The sequence below is a fragment of the Haemorhous mexicanus genome, chromosome 2 (assembly GCF_027477595.1).
Source record: "Haemorhous mexicanus isolate bHaeMex1 chromosome 2, bHaeMex1.pri, whole genome shotgun sequence".
Lineage (NCBI taxonomy): Eukaryota > Metazoa > Chordata > Aves > Passeriformes > Fringillidae > Haemorhous > Haemorhous mexicanus.
The window spans coordinates 45,255,780-45,282,868 of NC_082342.1; the positions used below are offsets into that span (position 1 = coordinate 45,255,780).

Here is a 27,089-nt window from a genome sequence, read left to right on the forward strand (position 1 = left end):
GTGTGGTCCTTGGTAGTAGAAAAAGAGCACAGGCACACAGCACTAGTTGGTATCCCTTCATACCTTTCCTTTTTTTCCACCCTCCTTCTTAAAAAAAAAAAAAAAAAATCATCTTGGAAATACAGCTTTCCTTAAGGACAGGAAAACTCACGCTTCTTAGTCTGACTAAGGGATGTGCAAAACAGAAGTAATTTCCCTGAGGCAAAGATCTTCAAGTCATGCCTAGCTTACATTGTCTATTCTTATTTCACTTCTTAAAATATTTGGCACACAGGCCTTGATCACCGACTGAGTCTTCCAGTATTATCACAGTCTGTATAATACATTTATATAATAAAGCAGAAGTTGCAGATGCTTCATTCTCTCATTCTGATTTGGTTTTTCACATTTACTGATTAAAATCCCTCTCCTTCTCAAGGGCGGCATTAAGTCTCCTGGGCACGGAGGTAGAGTGAGAAACTTGTACTATATTTAAAGGTTGTCATGAATACTGAATGTCTAAATGGGCAATCACAGTAGTTTGGGACTCAGAACATAGAGTAACAGGGTGACATTTAATATCCTGTTATATACAGCCTGTTACTTGGTCAAATGTAGGTGATTAAATAGTTGCTTCTTCATTTATATTATGAAAACCATCCAGAGAGGAAAAAAAGTCATGAGTGCCTCCAGTCTAAAACATGTAAGAAGAAAAGCCTGAAACCAAGTCTTCCTAGTTTTCCCTTTTAAAATATAAATTGCACTTGTACAAAGCAATCCGAAAAGCCTAAACAGCAGTAAAAAATCTGAAGCTGCCTTGCTGTACCAGAGTATCTGTGTTCAGTATCTGAAGTACAGGCAACTAGTTTTCAGCCATTCTGCACACAGAGCCATTTCTTCTACAACTTTCTGCTCTGAAAAGGGTCAGCCATTAAATGCCATGCCACTGGGTGGGGAATAAACAAAGAAATAAAAAACAACAGTAGGAGTTTAAGGCCTTTATCTCCACGAGGAGCTGAAAACTGTAGCACAACCCATGACCAATACTTACTACACAAATTAGCACACTCCCACCCAGGGCTTCCAAAATCAGTCATTCTTTCTAACATCTGCCACACAGACAATCACACCAACAGCAAGCAACAGCGCCGATTAAGCATTTTAAGGTCTCGAAAAATTCATAGCAAAGGGCACTTCTGAGAAAGATATCTTATAGATTTGGTTTTAAAAATAGACACCACACTCACATTCAAGGGACATCCTTCACTTTTAGGCCTTTGTCACAAATCTGAATCTTTATTGTTCTGAAATAAACGCTATAAACATAAGACTCAAAACAAGAACTCCAACTTTCAGTCTCAGAAGAGGTGTGGTTCAATGCCCATATCACATGTAACAAGAAAGTCTCCTTAAAAAAGGAAAAAAAAATTACTGTAAAGTCTTTCTTATGAATGAAAATGCAATCCTTTGTTTTTCTCATTACTTTGTGTACAGGCGGGCACCAAAAAAAAACTTTTGCATTTTCTTTTGAATTCTTGCTATGACGCTTGACGAACTTTCTGCCATTCAACAAATTCATCCAGAAGTACGGGCCCTGCAAACAGACAAAACTTGGAGTTATAACTGGCAATGTGTTTCAAACACCTTCGTTTTAAGTATGAGGGTTAAAACTACTGTTCTAGGAAACATCCATGGCAATCCCATGGTAAAATGCTCATAGTTTAGCACAATCATTCCAATCCAAGGATAATAAAAAGTGCAAAAGAACCTACTTTATGGAAAAAATTGTTCCCGATATCTGACAGGTGGAGTGAACTGAATGGAAGGCATAAAAATAATCTTACAAATCTTGTAAATCAGCACAACTAACTCCTCCTTCCCAAAGTTTTCAAAATTGTGAATAATTAGAACATGGACCAAAATGGGACTTTGTCAATTCAGTCATGGCATGACTGACTACAGCCAGGTGGAAAGTTCAGCCCCAAGTACCAGCAGGTAGGCAAAAATTGTTAAGCTACAGTTTATTATGTATTAGTACAAAATGAGAGTTTGCTATTTATAATTCTACTTGCAAGTCTAGAGTTGCATGCAGCAAGCACCTTCACTAGATTCTCACTGAATACAAGTTGGCTCAAGTAAATCATCATACTATTTACATACTATACCCCTGAGAAAAAGTAGGAAAAATTAATATCTGCAGCTTGAAGATGGATGGTTATCAGGGCTGTTTTTGTATTCATTGCTGGAAAAAAATTATACCTTACAGTATTGTTTCTGTTATAGAAATTTGTTGTATGCAATTTTAAAATTCTCTGCTAATATTTGAATAAGCAAAACATTAAGAATACTTACATGCACCATCTTCATCATAGTTGCTAAGATCTGCATGGACAGTTCTGCTGAACTCTAGTACATTGTACCACTGATCCTTGTTCATAACTCTATACTTCGATTGCTAGGAAAAGTAATTTCAAAATATTAAAATGTCAAGTGGCATTTGGTACTTCATTGCATTTAACTTTTTATCGTCAATGAGTTCCTAACAAACTATTTAATGGGTAACAATGGGTATTACTTACTTGATTTTCCATTTTTAAAAATACTACACAGAACATATTTCGTAGTTATGAAATGACATGAAATGATTTCTTGAAGATAGAACAGAATCAAATTCCCCAAAACCTGGAAATCACTAAGTCACCACTCTAAGCTTCAAAAACTAGTATATTTTTGCCTTGCCTGAAAATGGGGCATATCTAGCTCAGATGTATTTCCAGAATGAACTATTAAAAAAAAAAAAAAAAAAAAATCTTTTCTCCAGGGTACAATACATTATGATCATAAGGACATGCAAAACAAAACTGAAATGCAGTGCAGATGCAACTGAAGAGACTAGTGGGGCTCTACTACTTTACTTCCAGATTTATATTTACAGTAAAGCCAAGATGGAATTTTAGCTGCCTTTGATAAATAAAGGGGCTGGGGCACAGGGAGGAAGATAAGGATCTGTGATGCATACAAGAACATCACTGTTTCATAAGCACATTGAGCAAGGTAAAGGGAGCAATATGGATACATTCTTGAGTAAAAAACCCACAATATTCTCACAGAACAGTCCAACAAAATCAAGAAAACCTGTACCTCCAGGTATTGATAAAATACTGAAAACAGTGGCCAAGTTCTTCCAAGCAGAAGAGCTAACATGGACTTTGCAGTATCAATATCAAGACTTCGCTGGTCTTTTTCCTAAGGTTGAATAAAGAAAGCACAGAAACCAATCAAGGACAAGCTTGTTGGAATAAATAAAATTAAGAACTTTCCTAACATTTCAGCAGTCTTACCCTTGCAAAATCAAAGGCGTATCTGTAGATATTCTTAAAGGATGAAATGTCATTCAACTGTGACCGTAAGAAGTCAAATTTACTCTGTAATTTTTCTGTACAGTCACACCTTAAAAAAAAACAACAAAAAACCAAAACCAAAACATTAGGAGCTCAAAACACAACATCAGGCAACAAAAAAAAATTCCAGCAAACATAAAAAACTGAAATCATCAAAGCACAATCATTAGATATACAGGAGCAATACTGTGAAACTGACTTGAAGAATCTTGAATATGCTCAATATTTGCAGCTTACTGAAATGATGAATGCTGGCTTCTGTAAGAAAGTATTATGTTGCTGATATAGTTAAAAAACTAAGTGCGTGCTTCACATCTCAAATAATAGTCTTTTAATTCCAAATTCTTTAATCTATATTCATACCCAGCAGTATCTTATCTTCCAATCACTATGAATGTTTGAAGATAACATCATTCGGTGTGCATTAAGGGGTAAAAATCCAGCTGTAAATAATGGGAAAATGTAAACCCTAAATATGTAGTTTTCAAGTGTGTGTTTACAAATGGCAGGATTGGGCAGGCACTCTGCAAAACATACTAGTCTGCTCATGTTTTATGACTGACAAATGCAAGCTCTGATAAAACCTTAATCACCTGATTAATAGTCAGTAACTATTCAACCGAAAAATCAAAGGCTGCATGAGAACGTACAGGTCCACTAGTCAATAGGATAAAGCTTTGGTAAAAATAACCCCTTGGCAGAAAGATCTTCTTGTACTTTACTCAGCAAGGAAATAGAAAATGGGTCAGATTCACCAACAATGGCAAAGGAGAATGCAATTTAACTTTGCTAATCCTCCAGAAAATACTCACTCAATAGAACAGTTATAACAGGACATTCTATTCTTATAAAAAAGCTGCCATGACTAAAAAAGAATAAATTAAAAAAATCCGCCTTGCTTTGTATCCTTCATGAAGAAGCATACTTTCAGAACTGCAGCTGTACATAAATAATTCCTCTGGTCATGTGTCCCCCTTTTAGCAGTCTGCGTCTCAGAGAATACATCTGCACCTCTAACAGCTCCACATGGACTTGTCACACAGGCCCCCAGCAAGGGCTGCTGAGATGCTGGGCTTTGATGCTGCACTTTGCCCATAGCTGATACTTCCTGTTCCTCAGATCTGCCAGCCTGTGTGTGCACAGCTGTCTGTCAGTCTGTCTCTCTCAGACTGTGACAAGAGAAATGTAGCAATTCCAACTGATGCAACCTTTTATTATTTCTTGTCCCTAGCAGCATCTACCTAAAGCAGCACTAAGTCCTAGCCAACACTAGTGTTAAATAAATAGAACTATTGGCTAATTAGGCTACATATTCAGATGACAACAGTATATTCTGTGATAAACCATACAACGAATTGATAAGAACTCTTGTTAAACGAAATTTGTTAAATTTACCTAAAAAAAATTACTTTTGTCTTCAGTGATCTAATTGGTCTGTATTCTACTATTTAACCCTTAAAACATCATTATGCTATGCTAGAAAGGCATAGTGGTTTTTATTCATATTTCTTCTAACATTCAAAGCTACATATTTGCACCAGAATGTTCCACACATTTGAGGACAAATCTTCCTATTTAATCTACCTAAATGCTCAAGTTTTAAGTGTATTAGTGACATATAAAATATTTATAGTGGGTTTATCACATACTGTTCAGTATCATTTGATAGATTATTTACCATATAATGGGTAAACTCAGATTTCAGTATGTTTAAATTTCTTGCAAACTACTTTGTTAAAATTGTTCACGTAATCATAAATCGAAGTGCAAAGTAAATGCCAGCTATTGCCTACAATACTATTGGCTTTGTGTATTTTAATACACAATTGATTCTTTTGGAAAAGTTGGTATGAAAATGCGCAATAATTAAGTGTCACGACTCCTAAGCAATTTATTATCAGTGCATTTATAACCAAAAAGCCAAACGGATCATGCTCAGAAAAGCACCTGATCCCAACACACAGACAAGTTTTGGTTAAAGCTGTTTAGGGCATTTCTGTACCTAGCTACTGACTTTCCTCCCAAAAACAGGCAAGGAGTTATCAAATTCCTCTTTTACAGAGGTACAGGTGCCTGTGCGGCTGCACCATAAAACAGATGACTGAGGTCACCCATACTTGGAGTAATCTTCCTAATAACCAGAACAACCTTCTAATTAGCACAAGTGAATTAACACAAAACTCCTGTACAGATACTGGAAAAAGATGCGATTTCTCAATCTGAAAGATAGCACTGAATAGCACTACTTCAAGATCAACAAAATTACCCATTAGCTTACTACAGTCTCTTCTCATCCCTATGTCAAATTTTTAACAAAACTCAAATTAGCACTACAAAGAGAATGTATTTTAATTTCTGTTAGATACAGAGAGATCATCTGAGGCACAGCTAACATGGACAAAGTGATGATTCATTAACTCCTACTCAGTTATTCCAATGTTTTATATTTCACAGCTATTCACATATACTTGTCTTTTACTAAAAAGAAAAATCAGTAAGATGTATACAAACATTAAACCAAAAGCATTTAATGTTAGTATATACATTTCATCCTAAGAAGGATGAAATAATTGGCCTAGCAGAGGTACTTGATTCTCTCTGCTATGAAGAGAGCCTGCATATATACATACATATATATGTATATGCACACACATACGGGGAAGAATTCACCCCACCCACACAACATACTGGAAACCTTCCAGCCTAAGTTGCTTAGGTCTCATAAGATGATATTTAGGGCTGAATTCACCTTCATTTTGACAGTATCTACCTCACCACACATTTATTTTTCTCATCTCTAAACAGCAAACTTCACCAGTGTATTATGAAACAACATGCAGAGAGAATGTCACTTCAAGATTCAGGCACCCAACTGCTGCCATCTAACTGTAGATTAGAGATGTCCTAAGCCTCAGGTGTTGCCATTCATACAGGACTAGGCAAGCAACCTCTAAGAGCAATTCAGGTGACCAGTCATTAGGTCTTAGGGCAAACTGGATACTTCCTTAGGCTCCACTACACTGACTGATCTCCAAAGATTGCAATAAGAGTTCAAGAAATCCAGCTCTTGCATATAAACCAAGCATTTAGGTATCTTACTCTTGAGCTGAATCCCACCCAGCACTGTTCATGCAATTACCTTGTGTAACATTTCGCATATTTTGAAATAAAAATGCTATACAGAAGTCTATGTAGAATACACACTAGGGTTTGAATGCATTTCAATCTCATTTCTTCATGCAAAAATTACAAAGAAAAGAAATAAGCTATGTAAACATGCAATAATATTTTACTGTTTTAAGTGTAAAACCCTTTTCCTTCAAACATCTGTCAAACCTTTCAAGAGAAAATAGATAACCCCATTCCAGAAGGAATCCCATTATATGATCCTCCCTTGCTAGTAAGCAACAACAGCACAAGTCTACAGGTTTGTATTTTCTTTCATCATGGTTTAACCCCAGATGGTAGCTAAACACCACAGAGCTGCCTGCTCACTCCCAGCCAAAACCTGCAGGTGTTTTTTAACCAGTGGATCTTGAGTTGTGCTATGTGAGCGTCTCTGCTTCACCAAGCTGCTTAGCCAGCTTTTTAGAGAGCAACAGGGGAAGCAAAACATACACATCAACTGCTTTAGGCTTAGGTAAGTGCTCTCAGCAGAAGTCTGTTTCTATGAAAATGCACAGCAGCACCCTATTTTCAGTATTAAACACATTTAGACTATAGCATGACCAGCTCTGTTCTGAAAAGAACCAGAAGATTTCCAGTCAGCAAATTATTAGAAACAAAGTCTAAAACATCGGCTCTGAACAGGTGCCTGATTTCATACATCTATGTGCTTGCATTCTGTGAGATTGGCTAACTCTTGAAAGCTTCTATTTGGGCATAAAAATTAAATACTTCAGATAAGTGACCAATACCCATTCACTGCATCTGAAAAATCATGCACCCAGAATCTAATCTGTCATCTTGAATTTCAGGCAATATAATAATTCCCGCTCCTAATTTAATTTCTGGTGATAGTCACAAAATAATCAAGGCATCTGTCAGAAGCCTGATCCCAATTCAAGTAAGAGTTGAGAGTCCAGAGTCACTTACTCCATAGTTTTGAGTAACCAGAGGGTATATGCCTGATACAATTCCCCAAACCAATCCACAACTGACAGGGCACTGTGCTCTAGCAGCAATAGTAGTTCCCTACTTGTAGTATTAAATACAGTGTTATAACAAGACAATCTTAAAACATTAGGGTACCATAAGTAGCTACACAAAGAATGAACAAAAAGTAACAACTGTCTTAAGCCTCACAAAAAGATGATTACTTTAATGTAAGAAACAATCTCTTTAGGCAGAGCATTAACTAATCAAAAACTCAAATGCAAACAGGAAGAGCAAGAAGTTTAAGTTAAAAATTGAAAAGGTGTTATTTAATCAAAGCAATAACACGGCTTCTGATGTGCATCTAATAAATAACATCAATAGCCAAAATTACTATTCATGCAGTCCTCATCTATAAAGCTCAGAAATCACTAAAATCTTTCCATAATATCAGAGCTGAGATATGGTTATGTGCATCTCCAGATCTACTAATTTAACTAGAATGGTATTTTAACATATTGTTGCAAGAAAAAAAGCCACCAAAACCTGACTTAACTAGGTTTAGACAATAACTTAATCCTTTGAGTGAACTCATCAGATTAATTTTGCAGTTGTGGACCAAAACTAGAACTAAAAGCCAGCTTTTTTTGTGTCTTATTTCCAACATACACGAGACAGAACAAGAACAGTTAAGTTATAGGTACAATTATAAAATTAGAACATTCTATTAGATATGTAAAAACACTCTTACTGTAATGAGGTCATTCCTTTTAACCATTCTTCCTTGGTAAAAAATCCCATGCTTTCAGCCTCTAGTTTCCAGGCTAAAACTAACATAATGATCTAGGGAAAACAAAATATAAACAATTGGAGGAAAAGGAGTCAATACATAAGAAAAGGCTGATTTACTAATGTCCAGGAACAAAACTCTAAAACATTCAAACATTCTAGCAATTGTGGTACATGCTTGGTCTTCATATTTGTTACCATTGAAAAAAATTCAGCTACATGCAATTTTTCCCTCAATTTCAATTTTTGAAAATTAAGTATTACTATAATAAACCCACCCAAAAAAACCTCACACACCAGCCTAGTAATGTATTGGTGTATTCAGCTGAAATATCTTAGAGCAGCTCCTACAAGCAGGAAGATGAAAAGCTCTCTGCTTTATGGAGTTAAGAGTTATACACAGAATTTAACCTTATCAAATATCCCCTTAGGTGTTATTAGCACTATGAAAGAAACTTACATTTTCAGGTTCAACACCGATGTCTTCACAGAATTTTTCCATTCCTTCAGGGCCTACAACTTCATCAGGACCTTCAAAGCAAAAATCACACCAGAGTGAAATCCAAGTAACTTTCACTGCTCAAAAGAGTCATGAACAATAATTAGACTATATCGCACCCAAAGTACTTCTAAAAACATTGAATTACACTATTAAGTAGCTTCTAAGCAAGACCTATTCTATCAAGTGCAATTGTGTAGACACTTATGTGCCAGACCAAATTGTTTGTGCTGTGCACTGCCTCCCTAGGATAGCAGATGAGCCATTTCAGTTTTGTATCTGAGTTCTCAAAAGACTCCACTGAGCTTTCTTTTGATACAACTCAACTCCAATAACTGTGGCAGTCAATTGTTTTAAGACAATTTGGGTACTGCTACTCTCTGCTGAAGTTACTTTATGAATAATGTTCTTCAAAAATTATTTTATCAACAATAAAAAAATCTATTTCTGTCTGAGCTACTATTACATATATTATTCTTTCAATGGTGCTAACATTATGGGTTTACATTAACACAGAGGGTGAATCTGTAAATAATGTAAGATGAGTTTTACAATGCTGAGTAAAATAAGCAAAGTGAGAACAATAAATTGAAGAAATGCTGAGCATGTTAGCCATACACAAAGCAAAAAAAAAGGTTCAGGGCCGCAATGAAAACAAATTGATTAGGACCACAACAGTTAGTGTCATGCTGTCATTTCTCTGTTTTAACAGGAAAGTCTCTAAAATGCAGCAAGTTTGTGCCTTAGAATGCATACGGACACACACTCTAGGGCATTTGTTCCTCTAATCTCTCTGGCTTCAGTTATTTTGACTAAGCCTCCAAAAATGACTCCTACTGGGCAGTCAAATATTATTAAAAGGCCTGCCAACACAGTATTTTAATGTGTCCTGGATCATTACATTAACATTTAGTGAGTATGAACTAATATAAAAGGCAAAGGTTTTAGGATCCAAAACAACATACCACTTCACAACTTTTGGACCAATTTTGCTACTTATAATAGGCAGAGTCCTTGATTAATCTGTCTCTACTTTATCTGCTGCCAGTGTAAGCAGAAGCCTCTTTAAGAGTTTGGATAAAGTGCTTTGAATAACAACTCACTGTGAGACAAGAACACTGTCAATAAAACCTGTTGAGAATGGTTACTTTTGCAGAAGAATAAAATCCAACTGACACTTAACATCATGAATCCCTACCTCCTGAAAAATATTGCAAAGGACATTTTGCCTACATAAACAGCGCAAAACAGTGTTAGACAGAAAATTCTTAAAAAAAAGGCAAGTTATGAAGAGAAGGGTTATGAACATACAAGGGTTCACTGGTAATGACAACTAAAAGCTTGAATGAGTGTTTCTGGTCCAGAAATCATACATAAAACTCATACACTTATATGTCTCTGTCTAGTTTTATCTTTTAATGGAACTATTTTATCTTCTATTGTATATAATTTAACTGGAATTCTAGCTTGTGCTAGAAATGTGGCATTTTTTGATTGCTGGTTAACTAAAAGTATAATCTCCTACATTAAATTCTTGACTCAATAACAAAGCCAAAATTTACAGACATTAATTCTGAACAATGTGCAAACAAATTTATCACAAGAAAATTAACTTTGAATTATTATTTCCCTAGAAAAGACTCTACTCCAGAAGAGTATACCTCAGACCTAAAGTATAGAGCAGATTACTATAAACAAGAGTAGTTCATTGGTGTGAAAAGACTGCAAGGAAAATATCAGTCCTGATAAATATACTCAAACCAATTGCTGGCAGATAAATCAGAAGCTCTCTCCATACTAAGATCTAGCAATTAATGAGTTCTAATCACCAACCAGTTATGATGGACCTTAAGCAGAGACTAGACAAGAAATTAATAACAATTCAGAAATCCTGAGTTCAGAAACCATGTAATTGGTAAATAAATAGCAGCAATAGTGAAATAAATTCTGCAAAATACACTGCATATTCACTTAAAGCAGCTATTCAATGGCAATTGTAAGTTACTTGAAAGAGGCTACTTCAAATACTTCTGGAATGAAACATTGATATTTAAAATATAAAAAATGTCAATACAAATTCTCAGATGGAAAACCAATATAAACCTCTATTATTTTGTTTTGTAAAACAGAAATCCAAGGAGCTTAAATCATGACCTATATAATTAGTCTTCCCATATGATCACAAAGAAGATGTAGTTAGACACATAAGCACCAATCTGAATTATCTCTCAATGTCCTGACTTCTACTTGACAATTTCAAAGCAAGAAGTGAATCACTCAGTATATCCTGGCTCAATACCTGTTATTTCATTTTACAGTCATAAAGCATAGAATAAACAAAAATAAGTCAAAAAGAACAAATACCAAGAAGGTAATAATAAAAGCTATCCTAATTCAAGTGCACATTATAAGGAAGCAAATACAGACATATTTTTATATCTACATCAGCATACAAAAAGCAAAATGCAAGTACTATTTTATGTATTGCTCTATTTAAAGCAAAACCATATAGTTTCAAACATGAATGCATTGCATATTACCTGCATATTCATAAAACCAAGCCAGGCACTTTTTGCTTGAAAAATGTTCCTCTCCACTTATTACTTTACCAGATGCTTGTGTTCTGCAGTAGCAAATAGAAACACAGGGATGTACAGTGTTATTTTAATGACACATGTGAAAACCAGGAAAAATTAAATTATACAACATTTATTATGAATCTATTTAAATTATTTAATGAGGTCAGTATACATCTAGAGTTATGCTGAATTTCATAAAAGGCAACTGTGTCATCCCCAACTCCGGCTGGAACATAAAATTACCTTTAGATTACAACCATTTCATAGCTCAATTTACTGCAACTATTACTTTTCCTGAAATGCAGAAGTACTGTTATCTTGTAGATATTAAACAACAACAAAAAAAACCCCCCACACAGATGGCCAAAATATCACTCCTCAGTAATTCAAATGCCTTATTATCTATTTTTATTTATACATACAGGCATTTAATGCTAGGTCTCCAATAAGCAGCTTGATTTTCAAGAGTGCTGAACATGCACAGATCCCATTAAGGTCAACAGAAGCTGAAGAGTTTGACATATTTAAAAGTCAGGCTATTTATAGTTAACCATGCAAATTTGGGAAAAATACTCGGTCAATTGGTTTACATTATACATGTAATTAAGCATCTACAAATTCTATAGATATTTGGGATGTATACCAGAATAACAGTGTGCAATCTGTGGCAAGACTGAAGCTGCTCAGCACACAGAGCTTCCCCCCATCATTGTCTTCATTATGTAACACACAACCCAGTTTGCCTAGGAAGTGAATTCTCTAATTCATCATTCATTAAAAGAATGCACACAATTTCTTCCAGTAAAAACACCGACTACACAAAGGCATCCTCAGTCAGTAAAGAGTTGCAGCACCTTTTCAATGCATCCTCCTTTCAAACACAAATTATAGACTTTTAAAACAAGCTAAGGTTATTTCTAACAATGAGGTGAGAACTAATTATATGAGAGGGTTTAAAATTATGCAGCTCCCACATTGCAATTTTAAAATTAAAATGTCAAGCAGGAGAAGAATAGTTCAATTCTGAGAGGGGCGAACAACTTTAACTCCCATGTATCCTTTTTAGCTTCACTGGAAAAGAACACAACACTCCTAAGAAGAAGCCTTCTGTGTTAGAAGCTAGAATTAAAGGAGTCCTACAAACATTCATCCATCCAACTGGCATTAGGAAGACAAGTCACCAGAAAGAGGCAGAGTCATATGGTGTGCTATTGCTTATTGGCTTTATCCAGATTAACATAGATCTATCTATAATCACTGATTTTACTAAAGAATATTACCAATAATTTGTTGTGTAAGAAGATAATGCCAAAAATGGTTGTGTATTTAACATTTTCTGAACACCTAGCATGAACTCTCCCTTACATCATAGTTTTTGCCCAACAGCTAGCTCCCTGTGGGTTTTTCTAATTTTTTTTTCCTAAGTAAAAGAAATTAAGATCATAAAATTTCGGTTAACAGTGTTCTAGAAAAACAAACTGGAAGTGAACACATGCAAACAAGTGCTAAAACAAGCAAGAAACTGAAAGTTGGTACTACAAACCAGAATAACTTATGTTTTTAAAGTATACAAAATAAAGAATGAGAATATAGAAGTGTTCTCTCTATATATACTTTGAGGCAGAACCTTGAGGGAGTAGAGTGGTACAGAGGATAATGCTAGCACAAGAAAGACATTTATAGGCAAGGAATAACACACTGAAACTAAAAGGTCATCAGTGACTACAAAATGACCTCTGGAATTGTTACCCAAAATGAATAGTAATAACAAAAGAAGAGCTCAAGTTTGGCCAGCCATCGAGAAAGGCCATCCACCACAATTTTTTGCAATAGCCATTCCCGTTGTGCACATTTCGCAAGTCCTTTGTATCCTCACGTCCTCAGGACGTTAGTCGTAACTACTGCCTTACTGGCATACTTAACAAGGTCTAATAGATGAAGCAGGCAGTTACTTCGGGGAAGCCACTCTGTAAGCTCCTGCTGCACCGCACTAATGGTTTATCATTCTAACAGCAACTTTTGCGTATCACGGCATAAAGTGGTCTTTTTATAGTAGCTAATGACCAAGATGCTTCCGACTCCTGTATTTATGAAAGAAACCTTTCCTGCTCTTGTTTTTCAGTGTGCTGACCTATCCTTCCAATTCACTGCGAAAAAAAAATAAAAAAGAAAAAAAAGGGGGAAAAAAAAGGAAAAAAAAAAAAAAAAGGAAACGACGATTTAGCACAGACACTCTGAGCACTGGCAATCTTAAAGTGCGGAGAGCCGCCTACCCCAGCGAGATAGAACGAATATGGGGTCAAATGCCAGAACTGGCCCTTGAGGTACAGCCAAAGGCAAAGCCAGCCGGGAATGGGAGCCGTTCCGTGGCGTTTCTCGCCGAGGCGTGACCACGCCGCCGGCGCGGCCGGCACGGCGAGCGCCGCACCTGCACCGGACGTGCCCCCCGGCACGACCGCGGCCCTGCCGGGGCCCGCCGGGCCGCACACGGCCCGCCCGCAGCCCCGGGAAGCCCCACGGCCGCCGCAGCCCGGGGCCCGCGGAGGAGCGGCCCGGGACGTGACCGCCGGCACCGGCCGCCGCCCCGCGAGACGGTACCTGCCGAGTTTACATTTCTTGAGGCCGGTGTCGTCCGCCGCCGCCGCCCCCGAGGACTTCCTCTTCTTCTTCACCGGCATCGTCCTGCCTCGGGGCGGGGCCGCCCCGCTGCCGGGGCCCGCAGCCGAGGCCCCCCCGGGCTCGCTTCCCCTGGCCGCCGCCGCCTCCCAAGATCGGCGGTGAGGAAACGAGAGGAGACCCCGTTCCTGCTGGTCCTCCCCAGCCCCACCGGGCGCTGCCGCCCGCCACTCGCCGCGGGCAGATGCCGCCGCCGCTCCGTTCCCAGAAGCGGGTGTCGTGCCGGGGGCGGGAGCGAGCGCGGGCGGTATCGGCTGCGGAGAGAACGGCGAGAACGACCCGGACACAGACGGCGCCGGGCAGGAAGTGGTAGCGCCGCCGGGGCGGGGCCGCGCCGGGACCCGCCCCCAGGAGGGCGGGGCTGCCGCGCGCGTTTCCCAGCCGGAGCGGGGCCGTGCGCGTGCCGGAGCTGGGGCCGTGTGGTGGCGGTTACGGCTCGGCGTTTGCAGCGAAATAAACGGGGAAGCGCCAGCCCTTCCAGTGGTTTCGAACCCGCGCGGTCACAGCCCACACCCGGGGGTGGGGAGCTGGGTTTCCCGTCAGCTCTGGAGGCGGGCTCGGGGCTGGGACAGCCGCCTGCCGAGAGCCGCGAGCGGTGGCCGAGTTCAAGGGCAGCTCCGTCCTTTTAGAGACCCTCTAGAGAAGCGGTTGGGATCGCTGAGCGAGGGGCGGATCGCTACGCCCGCACTGGCCCCGAAACCACGAGCAGCAAGCCTGTGGTCCCGGTGGGCGGTGTGAACATTCTCCCCGCGCTCCCCGGGGCCGGGACCGCAGTCCTTCTCTGCCTTGCTGTACCGGGCACCACGGGCTCCCTAGCGGAGTGGGGCGGGGGCGAGGGAAACACCCCAGATACTGCGGCGGCCGTGATGCAGCTGATGGCAGGAGAGCTGCTTCGGTGAACCCCGGGAAAGCCTGGCAGCGGATCGGGACGGCCGAGCCCCGGGTGACTGCCGGGCGCTGCTGCCGTGCGAGGAGCAGCGCGGCACCTTTTCCGCTCCGCCCGCTGGGCCAGCCCCGTCCCGCCCCGTTCCGGTGATTTCCGAGCGCGTCCACCGCCGCCTCCTTGCCCGGCACCACCCGCGGCTAGGCCGCCTGCGCGCCAGGGCCGCCATCTCCGGTCACCATAGTGACGGGTCCCGACGACGCCGGGACGGCTCCGGGCCTCTCCCCCTGTTCCCCGGAGCCAGCCGCCGTCCTTCCCGCCGTCAGCCCTTTGGGTCTTCTCCCGCCAGCGCCTGCATGTACTCCCGTGGCGCTCTGGATCCGCCCTCGCCTTGATCCTGCCTGGCGGGGTGCGTGCCACCACCATGGCCGGGGAGGGAGACAGGAGGAAGCGCTTTATTTCAGCCACGGCTGCCAACTACTTCGGGCTGGACCCGGCGGGCGGTGCCGCTGCCCTGGCCGCGGGGCTGCATTCCTGTCCGGAGCTGAGCCGCTTCCTCGACGACGGCAATGAGTTCCTGCTCGTGGTGCAGCACTCGGGCGCGCAGCTCAGCGCCTCCAACAAGGTACCGTGGTGTCCGGCGCCTACGGGTCCCGCGTGTCCGACGCGTCCCGGCGTGCGAGCGGGGAGGCAGAGCCCGGAGTCAGCCCAGGCTTGGTAGCCTTAAAAACTGGTGTCAGATTTGGGAGACACCTCGCTCCTGCGAATATCTGTGCGGGTCTCTGTGTCTTCTGCAAGCTGCTGGCGGCTGCCGTGGTTTAACCACAGCCGGCAGATAAGTACCACTCACTGTCCCCCCACCTCGCCGTGGGAAGAAGAATCGGAAAGAAAAGAACGCGTGGGCTGAGATAAGAACAGTTTAATAACTGAAACAAAATAAAATACTAAGTGAAACGAAATAAAATAAATAATAGCTAACTACTAACACGCTAATAATAATGTTAATAACTGTAATGGGAAGGGGTGAGAGAGGGGAATAAAATCCAAGGGAGACAAGAGATGCACGGTGCAGTTGTTCATCACGCCCTGACTGATGCCAGCCCGTCCCCAGCAGCGATCGATGCCTCCCGACCTGCTCCCCCCAGTTCATACACTGAGCAGGGTCTCTGTGCTACGGAATATCCCTCTGGCCAATTCGGGTCATCTGCCCTGGCCATGCTGCCTCCCTGCTTCTTGTGCCCTCCTCACTGGCAGAGCAGGGGAAACTGAAAAGTCCTTGAGTTCGGCTCAGCAGCAACCACTGTATCAGCGTGGTATTAACATTACTCTCATACTAAACCCGAAATATAGCACTGTAAGAAAACTACCTCTATCCTTGCTGTAACAAGAACACTGTCCCCAGAGTCCATGAAGACCATATGGTCAGCTGACGGTACATTTGTTAGTGGATTGTGGCCATGTTTGTGCAGTTTTAGTGTGTCATATATTGTCTCTCTGTGAATGGCCCGGGGCATGGTGTTGGATGTATGATTTCTTCCTGGGCATGGTTGCATGCACGTGGCCCAAAGGATTGCGTGGGCAATGTTTGTGCAGGGAATGGGACCTAATGTGTGGCATATTGGCTGATATTTGACAAATCCAAGATGGGTGTTTGTCCAAAGCATGCATTTTTCAATTTGATGGGTCCAGCTGTAAGCAGATCTGAGGTTCTTTGTGTGAAATGTCCTGCCTTGAGTCTTGTCTTGAGTCTCGTGTTCAGCAAGTGATTATTTGGATTGCTACCACGGGGTGTGATGTGTGCTCAGTGCCACCATGTAGGGAGGGCATGGTGTGGTGCCAGCCACTCAGAATGTACAGGCAAGGTGGGGGTCTTGACAGTGGGACCTGTTGTTCTGCAGTGAGACCAGGGACTTGGTGTCTCTTATGTCAGTGGCTTCACACATGGAAGAAGTGTGTTAGGAGTCCTCAACATGTGGAGTGTGGACCCGTAGCTTACATAACTCCTTGGTTAATCCTCTGTGGAGTCTAGTGCCTGCTATTTTCAGACAAGAATGAACATACATGTGTACCAGTTTTTGAGGGTGCTGCTGAGCCACTGTCTAAAATACAAAGCAGCTTTCAGCAGCTGTGGACGATCAGATGCATATTGGTGTTATACTCTGTACTTGTTGTCTCAGTGAAGCTATGTCTGTGGGAGTTGGGCTAAACACTTGATAAGAAAGTAAAACTGATACCATCCAATAAAACTGAAATCTGTTCTTACTACCCTTTGTTTCTTTTTACAGAAAAAATAGTACACGAATGTTTGCAATTGTACAGGATCTGGGATTTCACTTTGCATATCTTTTTGCTATAAATTTATCAAATGTTTAATAAATTTTCCTGTGCTATGAATTCTCCTCAGCCAAAAATAATTTCAGTAGTTACTTTATGGCAATTTTTGGAACTTTACCCATAAGTTTGGCTGTGGATGGAACATTTGTCATGCTGCAATACATGATTTCAGTGATGAAGGAGCGTGCCTGTCTCTGTTCTTGAGAAATCTATGAATAATGTATTTACAAACTCAGGAGAACCATACAGAATGTTTAGAATATATAGAAAAATATTCCCAAAGGTTTGTAGCATAAAAATGCAATTAAAAAGGAGACTTAATGCTTAGTTTCTCTAGACACAAGACAGAATTTCTGTTTTGTCCAGAGAAAGTTGTAAGTGGAGTTTTCAAAATGTAGTAATAGATGATGATATTTACAGACATATGCCATAGAAGGCTTTATGTGTTTGATGTTGGAAGTCAAGTTCCTATGGACTCAGAAATGAGTATCATAAAAATTATAATTTTCTGTGCAAATCAAATACTACCAGAATTTTATCAGAGCCCAGAGGGAGTAATATGGCTATTTTATATTTATTCTTGATGCAAATTGTTTGTGTAAATGGTGTATGTAGTTTAGCAGTTAGTAACAGCTTTCTAAACAAATCCTGTTTTCTTGACTATTACAGATTGAAGCTACTGATTCAAAGAATAATGTGTTGGTGTTCTTTAAGCTGAGACCTGACATAATTACTGAAGATAATCTTCACAGTAATATTCTTGTGTCATCTATGCTAGATTCACCAATCAACACCCTTTATCAAGCTGTACGACAAGTTTTTGCGCCAGTATTACTAAAGGTGAGCAATATACTAGTTTAATGTTCTGTAGATTTATATTGAGACATTGAAATTCAATAGAATGTTACCTAATTCTGAGCTTAATATATTATGTTATGAAACCAAAATATTTGAGGAGATTAAGCAATGGGTTATAGCTATAATTGTTAAGCTAAATAAAGTACTTAAACTCCTATCAGTAAGGATGAGAGGAAGGTTCTGGTCATATATATGCCTGACTGGAAATGTGGAATACACTGGCCATTGGTGGTTAATGTGGAAAAATGGCTCACATGCTTTCAGGGTGCCTTTATAAACCTGGCAACTGACTTTTGATTTTGTGATACAAATGTTTTTTATAATATTATTCTGAATTGTTAAATCAAAAGAATGCAGTCCTCTTCCTTGACATTAGGGAAAAAAAATGCTACCTTGTCCCACCATGTGGTTGGTACTTAAACTGAATTTTGTATTTTTTAAAGATTAATGGGAAGAAAATACTAATTGCTCTATCATGTGAGTCATAATTTTCGAAATTTTCATTGCAGGATGAGAAGTGGAGTAAAGCATTTGACCCCAAGCTCCAGAAACTTTTAAGTGAGCTTGAAGCTGGCTTGAGTACTGCTCTCAGAAGATCAGATCCCAGTTACACAGGAAAAAAACTCAGTGAAGATGATGTGCGAGGTTTGTTTTACAATTTTGTCTTTTACAACTAATTTTTGAATTCAGAGTAAATAATTTATTTACATGTTGAGAGTTCAGCTTTCCCAGTGATTGCACCGTGTAAAATATAACTGATTGTTGTTAGTAGACTGGAATTACTTATGGTCATGCCAGAAGAGCAGAGTTGACTTTCATACTGCATCTAGTCAGGATCAGAAGTTAAAGGATATTTGCATAATTATATGTATAAATTTGCTTTAGAAAGTACATTCTGACTGAATGTATTTTATAAACATTCATTCATTTCATATATTAATATTTTCTATTTCGTTTGCAGCTATACTTACACCAACAGATGAATTTCAGTTCTGGAGAGAATGTGCTCATCACGGAAATAAAGGATGTAGTAAAGAGAGAGCTTCATATTTTAGAGACTTATTTGAGGACATTGCAAAAGTATGTTTTATTTTGTGTGATCAGTGAAATATTTCTAGACTTAGTAAGAACCACTCTTCCTATGAAATCTATGTCAGTGTATGTACACTCTTTCCAAATATGTGAATATATAACTAATTATTTTTTTCTTAGGCAGAATTTTACTTTAAATGATATTCATGTAGCTTGTAGTGACAGTGATGCGTGGGAATGCCAACATTTACTTGGGAGTGGATTTGATCATTGAATACTAGGAGCTGCTGTGGAAATAGAACTGTATGCTACAGTTTGTGAACTGGGGATGGACTTACGAGATGAAAAGGACACCATTAATGCTGTTATGCAACAGTTCAGGCACTTTCTTGAATAGTGCTTCAGATAGCAATGAATACTTCACATGAATAAACTTACACAAATGCTTGGTTTTTCAAGAGGATTATGACACATTCTGTTATGCAGTAAACCTCAGGAAACTACACCACTTGCCAGCTTCAGGAAAGCGTAAATGTTTTGACAATACTATTTGCAAAGTAAACATATTAAGGATATTTTTTTCTAGGATTATTACAACTTGGATACCCTCTCATTATTTGAAGTTGTGGATTTGGTGGATGCTACCAAGGACACTGTTGATAGTGTGTGGAGACAAACAGAGCACGATCCTTATCCACAGTCTCGCATGCATAATCTCTTGGATGTGATAGGTAAACCTTTATGCAGTCTTTATTAAATGAACAGTCAAGAAAAGTAAAATGATTCCTTAGGCAGAGACCTTCTTCCTTGTAAAGGCACCAATAACAGCCCACAGCATGAAGGTGCTTGCTTCTTGTAATTATGATCCATGAATATTATTTGCCTTCTAATATGTGGTAATTCAGCCAGTTCTGGTAGATGCCTTCACACATGCTTGGGAAGGTGATAGATGGTTAGAAGATGGAGTTGGATATCTTTCAGCCTGTGGGCTGGATTTGTCATGCTTCTGTTTGATTCCCTGTCCTTCTTTCAGAGGATAATATTTACATAAACTGCCATTAAAGGTTGGTTCAGTCTGTGTGAAGATGAGAGCAGGATGTGCAGCCAGATTCTTCTCTCATTCTCTTGACATCAGCCCCATGTATGTGCTCCTGTCAGATATGTGTGTGTGTGTGAGAGGAAGAGTTGTGGGGAGCAGCCAATACAGCCATTGCTGCTGGTGCTTGTGTGTGGAATCCAGAATCAAAATCCATCAGCTTCACATGTTGGACCAACTTCTGTTTACCTTGGAGATATTCAAAAGATTTGTTATATCTGAAACAAAATAATCAGTTATTGCTGCATTTGTGTGATTTGAAATCAAGACACATCACTGTTTTTTTTTTTTTTTTTTAATGAGATTAGAAAGTGGTGTAGCTTTAAAGGAATTATTTAAACAAACATCTTGGATTTTTTATACTTTTTTGTCTTCTAGGTGGCTCACTAGGTAGATTTGTTCAGAGAAAATTAGCAGCTTTGAATTTGTGGGAGGATACTTTTCACAGTGTTAAAGAAAATATACAGGCTGGCATCTTGGTTTGTGAACAGTGGGTGTCAGCTTGTGAATACCTAACCGGACAACTGTGGCAACATTACACTCTACATCCATGGAAAAATGAGAAATATTTCCCTGAACTGATAGCCAAACTTGGCCAACGTCTTGATGAGGTAGAGGTTTGAATTAGACACATTAGTTTCATTAGACACAGAATTAAACAGCATTGTTTCAAGTTAAAAAAAGTGAATTAAAATGCTTCCATAGTCTTTTCAGAGTCAGATAGTATTCTGTAATCTGTTTGTCTGAGTCTTTCAAAAGTTTCTTGTACAAAGGAGAGAGATGTGTACTTGTAAATATAAATTTTATGTAAAAATACATTTGTTATATCAAATGCTTTCTTCCCCTCATAGGTGCTAACTGTTAGAACACTTCATGAAAAACTTATGTTCTTTTTGCCAGCTGGAGAAAAAAATTCTGTACATCTTTCCCATGTGTTTGAACCCTTTGCTGGCCTAAATCCTGTACACTATAATCCTTACACAGAGGTATAATGCTTATTTTTAATTTATTCATATTCTTTCTGTGTCTTTCTGCAATGGATATAGCCCTGAACTAACACATGAACTCATTATCTCTAGCCATTATGGAGAGCAGCAGTCTCTCAATATGAAAGAATCATTGCACCAGTGGAACAAAAAATAGCAAGCAAATTGAAGAAATTTATTTCAGAAATTCAGGACAGTCCACAGCAGGTATGGGTAATTCTGTATTCTGAAAACTTTCCTGAAGATCAAGTTATTTAATTCCTAAGTAGTCAGTTTAGGGGATAGGAGTGAGTATTTAGAGCCAAAGACAGCACTACTGGGTGGTATCAGCCTATGTTTAATTTTTTTTCCTAAGAAAGTGATAACTTTTAAGAATCTTTATATTCCTTTAGCTTCTTCAAATATTTCAGAAGCATAAGGAACTGATAAAACATCCAAATATAAGGAAAGAGTTGCTTTTTGAGAGGGAAACATTGCTGGCAGCACTTCAAGATTATGTCAAAGGTATTTAATTGCATTAGTTTTTTTGTGCATGCTAGGATCTTTACTTACTTGTAGAATTATGCCAGTTTTCCTAGTATATTTTTATAACTGCAGTAATGATCTAAGGTTGCTCTATTAGATTTCTGTTCTAATGAGTCTTTTGCATGTGTTAGACTATGAGACAGACTTTGGAACTCGATGCCATGGTGTTCCTGGTGATGTTTCTGGACCGCTGTCAGGCAAGAACCTTTCTGAAGTTGTCAATAATATTGTATGGGTACAGCAACTGGAGATGAAGGTAACAGATTCTGTTACTGTTTATACACACATTTTTCCACAGAATGTGAAACATGGTATTTGACATTTCTGTGGGGAGTTCCACACAGAAAAATTGTGGGGTTCCCAAGAGTTATATAATCAAGGTTCCTTATCAGTGGTGCTGCTTGCTAAGTTGAATTTTATTAGCAGACCCAGAATGTAGTCTTTTTGTGGTAAACTGAACTGCCTCTTAAAAAAAAAAAATCATCCAGTAGGTCTTTTTGTCAAATTTTACCCTCCAGTTTGCATTTTAAAATTGTATTTAGGATTCACAGATACCCAGATTCTGAAATCCTAATCCTCACTTGTTATTAATAACCTTTGTAGTGTCTTCTTGAAATCAAAGAGTAGTACATTTTGAGCTTGTGCCTGCCAGGGAATTTTTAGTAAATGTACAACCATTCTGTTTTAATTTGTTTTTTTAAATTTGTATTTACACTTTTGTAGGAAATATTAAACATTTTTTGGACAACATTGACCAGTGAAAACCAAAATGTTTTTTGTGAACATAAGTGCCTTCTACAATAACTCTAGATTTGAATAAGAGTAGAAGATATTTATCCCAGAATAACTATTAGCCTGATTCAGCTGATGTATGTCAGTTTTATGTCTGCTTTAGGCTGTGCTGAATTTTATAATTGCTCTCTTAAGTGCTCTTCAATTGCTCTCCGCTGATTGTATTGACTAGAATTTTAATTTGTCCTCTTATAGATGTGAAATTCCATTTCAAATAGCTTTGCATATTGTCATGGACCTTATAGATACAACAGAAGACTCATGGGAGATCTGTACCTTTGCAGAGAATTGAAGACCAAGTGGGATATCTTGGGGTATCTTAATAGGGGTGGATGCCATTGTCAGTGTTGTCAGTGAACAGCTTATTCAAACCCAATTTACTGTAAAGAGAATTTAGACATTGGGACCCAGTTCAGAATTCACTTTTTTTTTCCTAATCAGCTTTTGAATCCCACTTGGATGTTTTGTAATACTGATTTTCATTGTGATGATTTTTCTTTTCTGATTGAATCCTGGGAAGTTAACCTTCTTTTCTCTGTTGTTGTGTTAAAGGTGGATGATTCTATCAAGCTGGCGGAGGCTCTTCTGTCTGACTTACCTGGATTTCAAACTTTTCATCAAAGTGCAAATTGTTTTCTGGAACAGTTGAAAGTATATGAGCAAGAACAATTTGATGATTGGTCTAGGAATATCCAGTCAGAATTATCAAATCCCAAGTCAGGACTTTGGTAAATACACTTTTTTTTAAATAATGTTTATTAAAGAATGAAATCTGTAGTGTGGTGTAATTCATTAGAACTTGACGAAGGAAATAAAAAAAATTACAGGATTGAGAATGAATGGAGAGACAAAATGGAGCAATTTATTATACTGTCATCATCCTGCCAGTCTTGCTTGGTAAGGTGAAGTATACAGGACAATATTATTAATTATTAATTAATAGCCAATATTGAAGATCAGTCTTGAAGTTTCTGTTAGCACCTGGACTGAAAGACATGTTTGGTTTCCTTGTTTTTACTTGTTACCTGTTGTAATCCTTATAGTGATAATGTACAGAGACTAGATGAGAGTACAGCTGTAATAGACAGATAACAAATTAATTGCTATTCACAAGAAATTCTGCAGTCTACATAAGGCAGATGAAAGAAGGGTAAGGAGATCAATTTAAACTTCATGAATTTTTTCTTCTCAAAATAATAAAGTTTCTGTATGGGATACTAAAATATATTTTTAACAATTAAGGTTGATTGGCCACATAGCTTCTTTCTTCAACTCTTGAGTGTGGCAAAATTCCTCTGAAAAGAATTTGTCCACAGTTATAGAGGATACAGGAGTTTATACTTAAGCAAAAACTTTTATTTTAATGAAAATATTCAAATATATAACAGCCATCTAATTTATTAGTACTTTATAAAATCTTGTTATTGTGAGATTTTAAAAGCTGCAAACTGGTTAATCAAAAGAACAAGAAAAGAAGTAGCTCCCTACAAAGGGGAATGCGATGGATATTGGAACTAAAAAAGAGATGAGGAAAGAAAAAAAGAAAAAAAAGAGTAAGGCTGAAGTGTTTATGAAAGGATGGTGGTATAAGCATTGCTAAAGTAGAAAAAAAAATAGAATAAAATCTGAAGATAGGCTGATGTTCTTATTAGCATCTGGTTGAATATATCAAAATGCTCCATTGGTGCAAGTTCTGGTTCTTTGAATTGGTTCCTTCATTATTTTCTCCCCACTTTGCAGTGCTGGAGACTGGGGCTGGTAAGGCTCCTGCTTGAGACACTGTGATGGATACAGTGTAATCTAGAATACCGTCTAGCTGTGAGTTACATGTTAACTATCATCATAAACATGCAAAACTTTGTAAGCAAAAATGATCTGTCTTATCTTCATTGGCTCTGAATTAAAGGAAAGGTTACTGGAATGATTTCTGAGTAAATGAAAATGTTAATATGCATAGAAAAACCAAATAGAATGACATCAAGCTGTTTAGAATAGTTTGTTATATTATGGAAAAATGTACCTAAGAAAGGATATAATTTGATATTATATTCAGTAATATGAATGATTTTGATTCAGCATCCAAGCTAATAGCCCTGTGATGGAGTTGGATCCCATTTCTGGAACATTAAACATACTTTACTCAGATCGTTTGGTGACTCTGCTGAGAGAAGTACGTCAGCTTTCGGCACTTGGGTTTGCTATACCAGCTAAAATACAGCACCTTGCAAGCACTGCACAGAAATTCTGCAAGCAGGCAGTCATCCTCAAGCAGGTATAAGATTATGCCATAACCACTTCCTGTTCTCACTTCTCTGCTTGAACTTCTCTACAGTGCTGTCTTTTCTGTCTGTGTGGTTAAGCTTTTCACTGTGCTTGTCTGTGTGAAAGTGACTTCTTTCTTGAACAAATTAGTGAAGCCCATAAAAGAAAACAAAAGTAAAGATATGCTTTACAATTTCAGAATGTGTCTTCTTTTGAAATATAGTATTAAAGCCACTGAAGTTACTGTATGAATATACAAAAATAAGACAAGTAATTAGTTGATTACCTGGTTTTAGTTTCAGTTTTTTATAATTATGACTGAAGAGAATTCTCATAAAATGTTGCAACTTGTCCTCACCATTGCTAGTTTTCAACTGAGAAGATATGAGCAAGTATTTTAATGGAAGTATGTGTGGATTTTTGGGGGTGGGTGGTCTATTTCTTGGTTGCACTGAATGCCACATATGTTTTTGTTTGGCTTATCTTTCTGTTCAATTTCACATGAAGTGTCATTGATATCAGGGATACCCCTACAGCTTGGGCAAAGGTGACATGAGACTTTTTATGTTTTCTTTTAAATTTAAGCTCTCCTTTTTTTACAGGTGGCACATTTCTATAATTCTATTGATCAACAAATGATTTGGAGTCAAAAGCCAATGATGTTACAATCTGCTCTAGCATTTGAACAGATAATTAAGGTGAAAGAATTCCCCTATCTTTGTCTTTTTAATTTCATTGGTATCTGTACATATTCTGTGCTGTTTTTCCACATTTATTAATTGTTATTAAAAAAAGTATTTCTTGATAAAGAGGTGAGGTTGATTAGCAGTTATTAATGTCACATTTTTGGTTTTGATCTGTGTGGAACAAAGACCAAGAGAGGCGTTTCAGGTGTCCTCTCATCTTCAGATGTCGGCTTATATTTGTGGAGCAGCAGTCTCAACATCAGTTGATCTATTTCAAACTCTGCTAGGAGTCTGTCATTAATCCCTCTCCAGGGCACTGATGTAGCTATAATGCTATGCCCCTACATGTCTGTGATTTGCCAGGTTATTTTGTCTCTAGTGCAGCTAGGGAAAGGGAGATCCTCCATTTGTTTTACTAGGAATAAAACTATCTTTTTTATATTATCATTTCTGGATGTTGGCTGGTAGACTGTTTTTGTCATTAAATGTTACAAAGTTTGTGTGTTTTTAAAGCATTCAAAATCAGGTCCTGGAGGAAAAGCTCAAATAACATGGGATAATCCCAGAGAACTGGAGGCTTATATCCAAAAACTCCAAGGTGCTGCTGAACGGATTTCCACTGAAAATAGAAAACTAAGAAAGTGGCACACAAACTTCATTCAAAAGGTATATTTTCCAGATGAAATTGAAGTAAAGTCTGTTATAGCATACCTTAACCTTTCTTTAATTTACATGAGGATGAGTATGTTTATTATTCCTTAAAACTCTTTTAACAGGTCATATCGCTTATGAATGTTGATCTACTGCGGCAGCAACAGCGTTGGAAAGATGGGCTTCAGGAGCTCAGAACTGGTTTTGCCAGCCTTGAGTCACAGGCAGGGTTTGATTTTCCTACTACAAACTCTGAACATTTGATTTTTCAACAGTAATCAAGATTTAAGACTCAAACACAGCATGATTGAATTAATTCTGACTAAGGAATTACTAGTTGTCTTAGGAAAACAGCTGTGTCCTAGTTAATGGCAGACATGAGATAAAATCACAGATGAGGAGGATGGAGATAGTTTTTTTATGTCATACTAGCAATGGGAGAACTTTGGGTCAATGACAGGGGTTAGATGAGGAAATGGGAAAACCTTGGGCAATGTAGATCAGTTGTGTCTGAGCCATTAATGCAAGGTAAAATGAAGAAATTGGTGCAAATAATGAGTGATCCACACACAGAATAAAACAAATATATAAAATTTGGAATTAAAATACATTTCTGCTTGAAATAATGAGAAAAACATACTTTTTTGTGTTCACTTATCAACTGACAACTTTTAGAATAGACTCATAGAATTGTTAAGGTTGGAAAAGACCCTTAGTGTCATTAAGATGATAATGATTTTGATTAAAAATATCATATTATCAAAGTAAGCTATTTTTCAAGCCAGTTATTATTCAAGCCAGTTTATTTTTTCCTATAGCCTTCAGCAATCTAAGGACTATATTCTTAGAGGGATATGTTGTTCTTATCCTTTATAATGCAAATGCAGATTATTTTCGTTGTTATTTGCTAGTCAAATAAATGCAGTGTCCTTACTTCTAATTATGCAGTATTTTACTCCTAATTTT

At 38.5% G+C, this 27,089-nt stretch overlaps 2 protein-coding genes across 2 annotated transcripts in view; one reads left to right on the top strand and one right to left on the bottom strand.

Moving 5' to 3' along the window:
• Window positions 1–1,246: 1,246 nt before the first annotated feature.
• DCUN1D5 (defective in cullin neddylation 1 domain containing 5) lies at window positions 1,247–14,289 on the bottom strand. The gene is made up of 8 exons (XM_059838624.1): window positions 13,941–14,289; window positions 11,304–11,386; window positions 8,725–8,795; window positions 8,227–8,318; window positions 3,321–3,429; window positions 3,121–3,225; window positions 2,332–2,434; window positions 1,247–1,573 (listed from the first exon to the last, which is right to left on the bottom strand). Exons 1-8 carry the CDS (start codon window positions 14,018–14,020, stop codon window positions 1,518–1,520), a joined length of 699 nt encoding a protein of 232 aa, XP_059694607.1. The 5' UTR covers window positions 14,021–14,289; the 3' UTR covers window positions 1,247–1,517.
• An 836-nt stretch (window positions 14,290–15,125) lies between these two features.
• DYNC2H1 (dynein cytoplasmic 2 heavy chain 1) overlaps window positions 15,126–27,089 on the top strand; it is a 145,922-nt gene continuing 133,958 nt past the window's right edge. Inside the window, exons 1-15 of the mRNA XM_059838623.1 lie at window positions 15,126–15,526; window positions 17,905–18,075; window positions 18,603–18,738; window positions 19,055–19,173; window positions 19,712–19,856; window positions 20,600–20,832; window positions 21,073–21,207; window positions 21,301–21,414; window positions 21,600–21,711; window positions 21,864–21,988; window positions 23,077–23,252; window positions 24,601–24,796; window positions 25,389–25,484; window positions 25,986–26,138; window positions 26,249–26,347. Coding sequence (XP_059694606.1) covers window positions 15,326–15,526; window positions 17,905–18,075; window positions 18,603–18,738; window positions 19,055–19,173; window positions 19,712–19,856; window positions 20,600–20,832; window positions 21,073–21,207; window positions 21,301–21,414; window positions 21,600–21,711; window positions 21,864–21,988; window positions 23,077–23,252; window positions 24,601–24,796; window positions 25,389–25,484; window positions 25,986–26,138; window positions 26,249–26,347 — 2,211 coding nt within the window. The 5' untranslated portion in view covers window positions 15,126–15,325. The remainder of the gene's footprint in view (window positions 15,527–17,904; window positions 18,076–18,602; window positions 18,739–19,054; window positions 19,174–19,711; window positions 19,857–20,599; window positions 20,833–21,072; window positions 21,208–21,300; window positions 21,415–21,599; window positions 21,712–21,863; window positions 21,989–23,076; window positions 23,253–24,600; window positions 24,797–25,388; window positions 25,485–25,985; window positions 26,139–26,248; window positions 26,348–27,089) is intronic.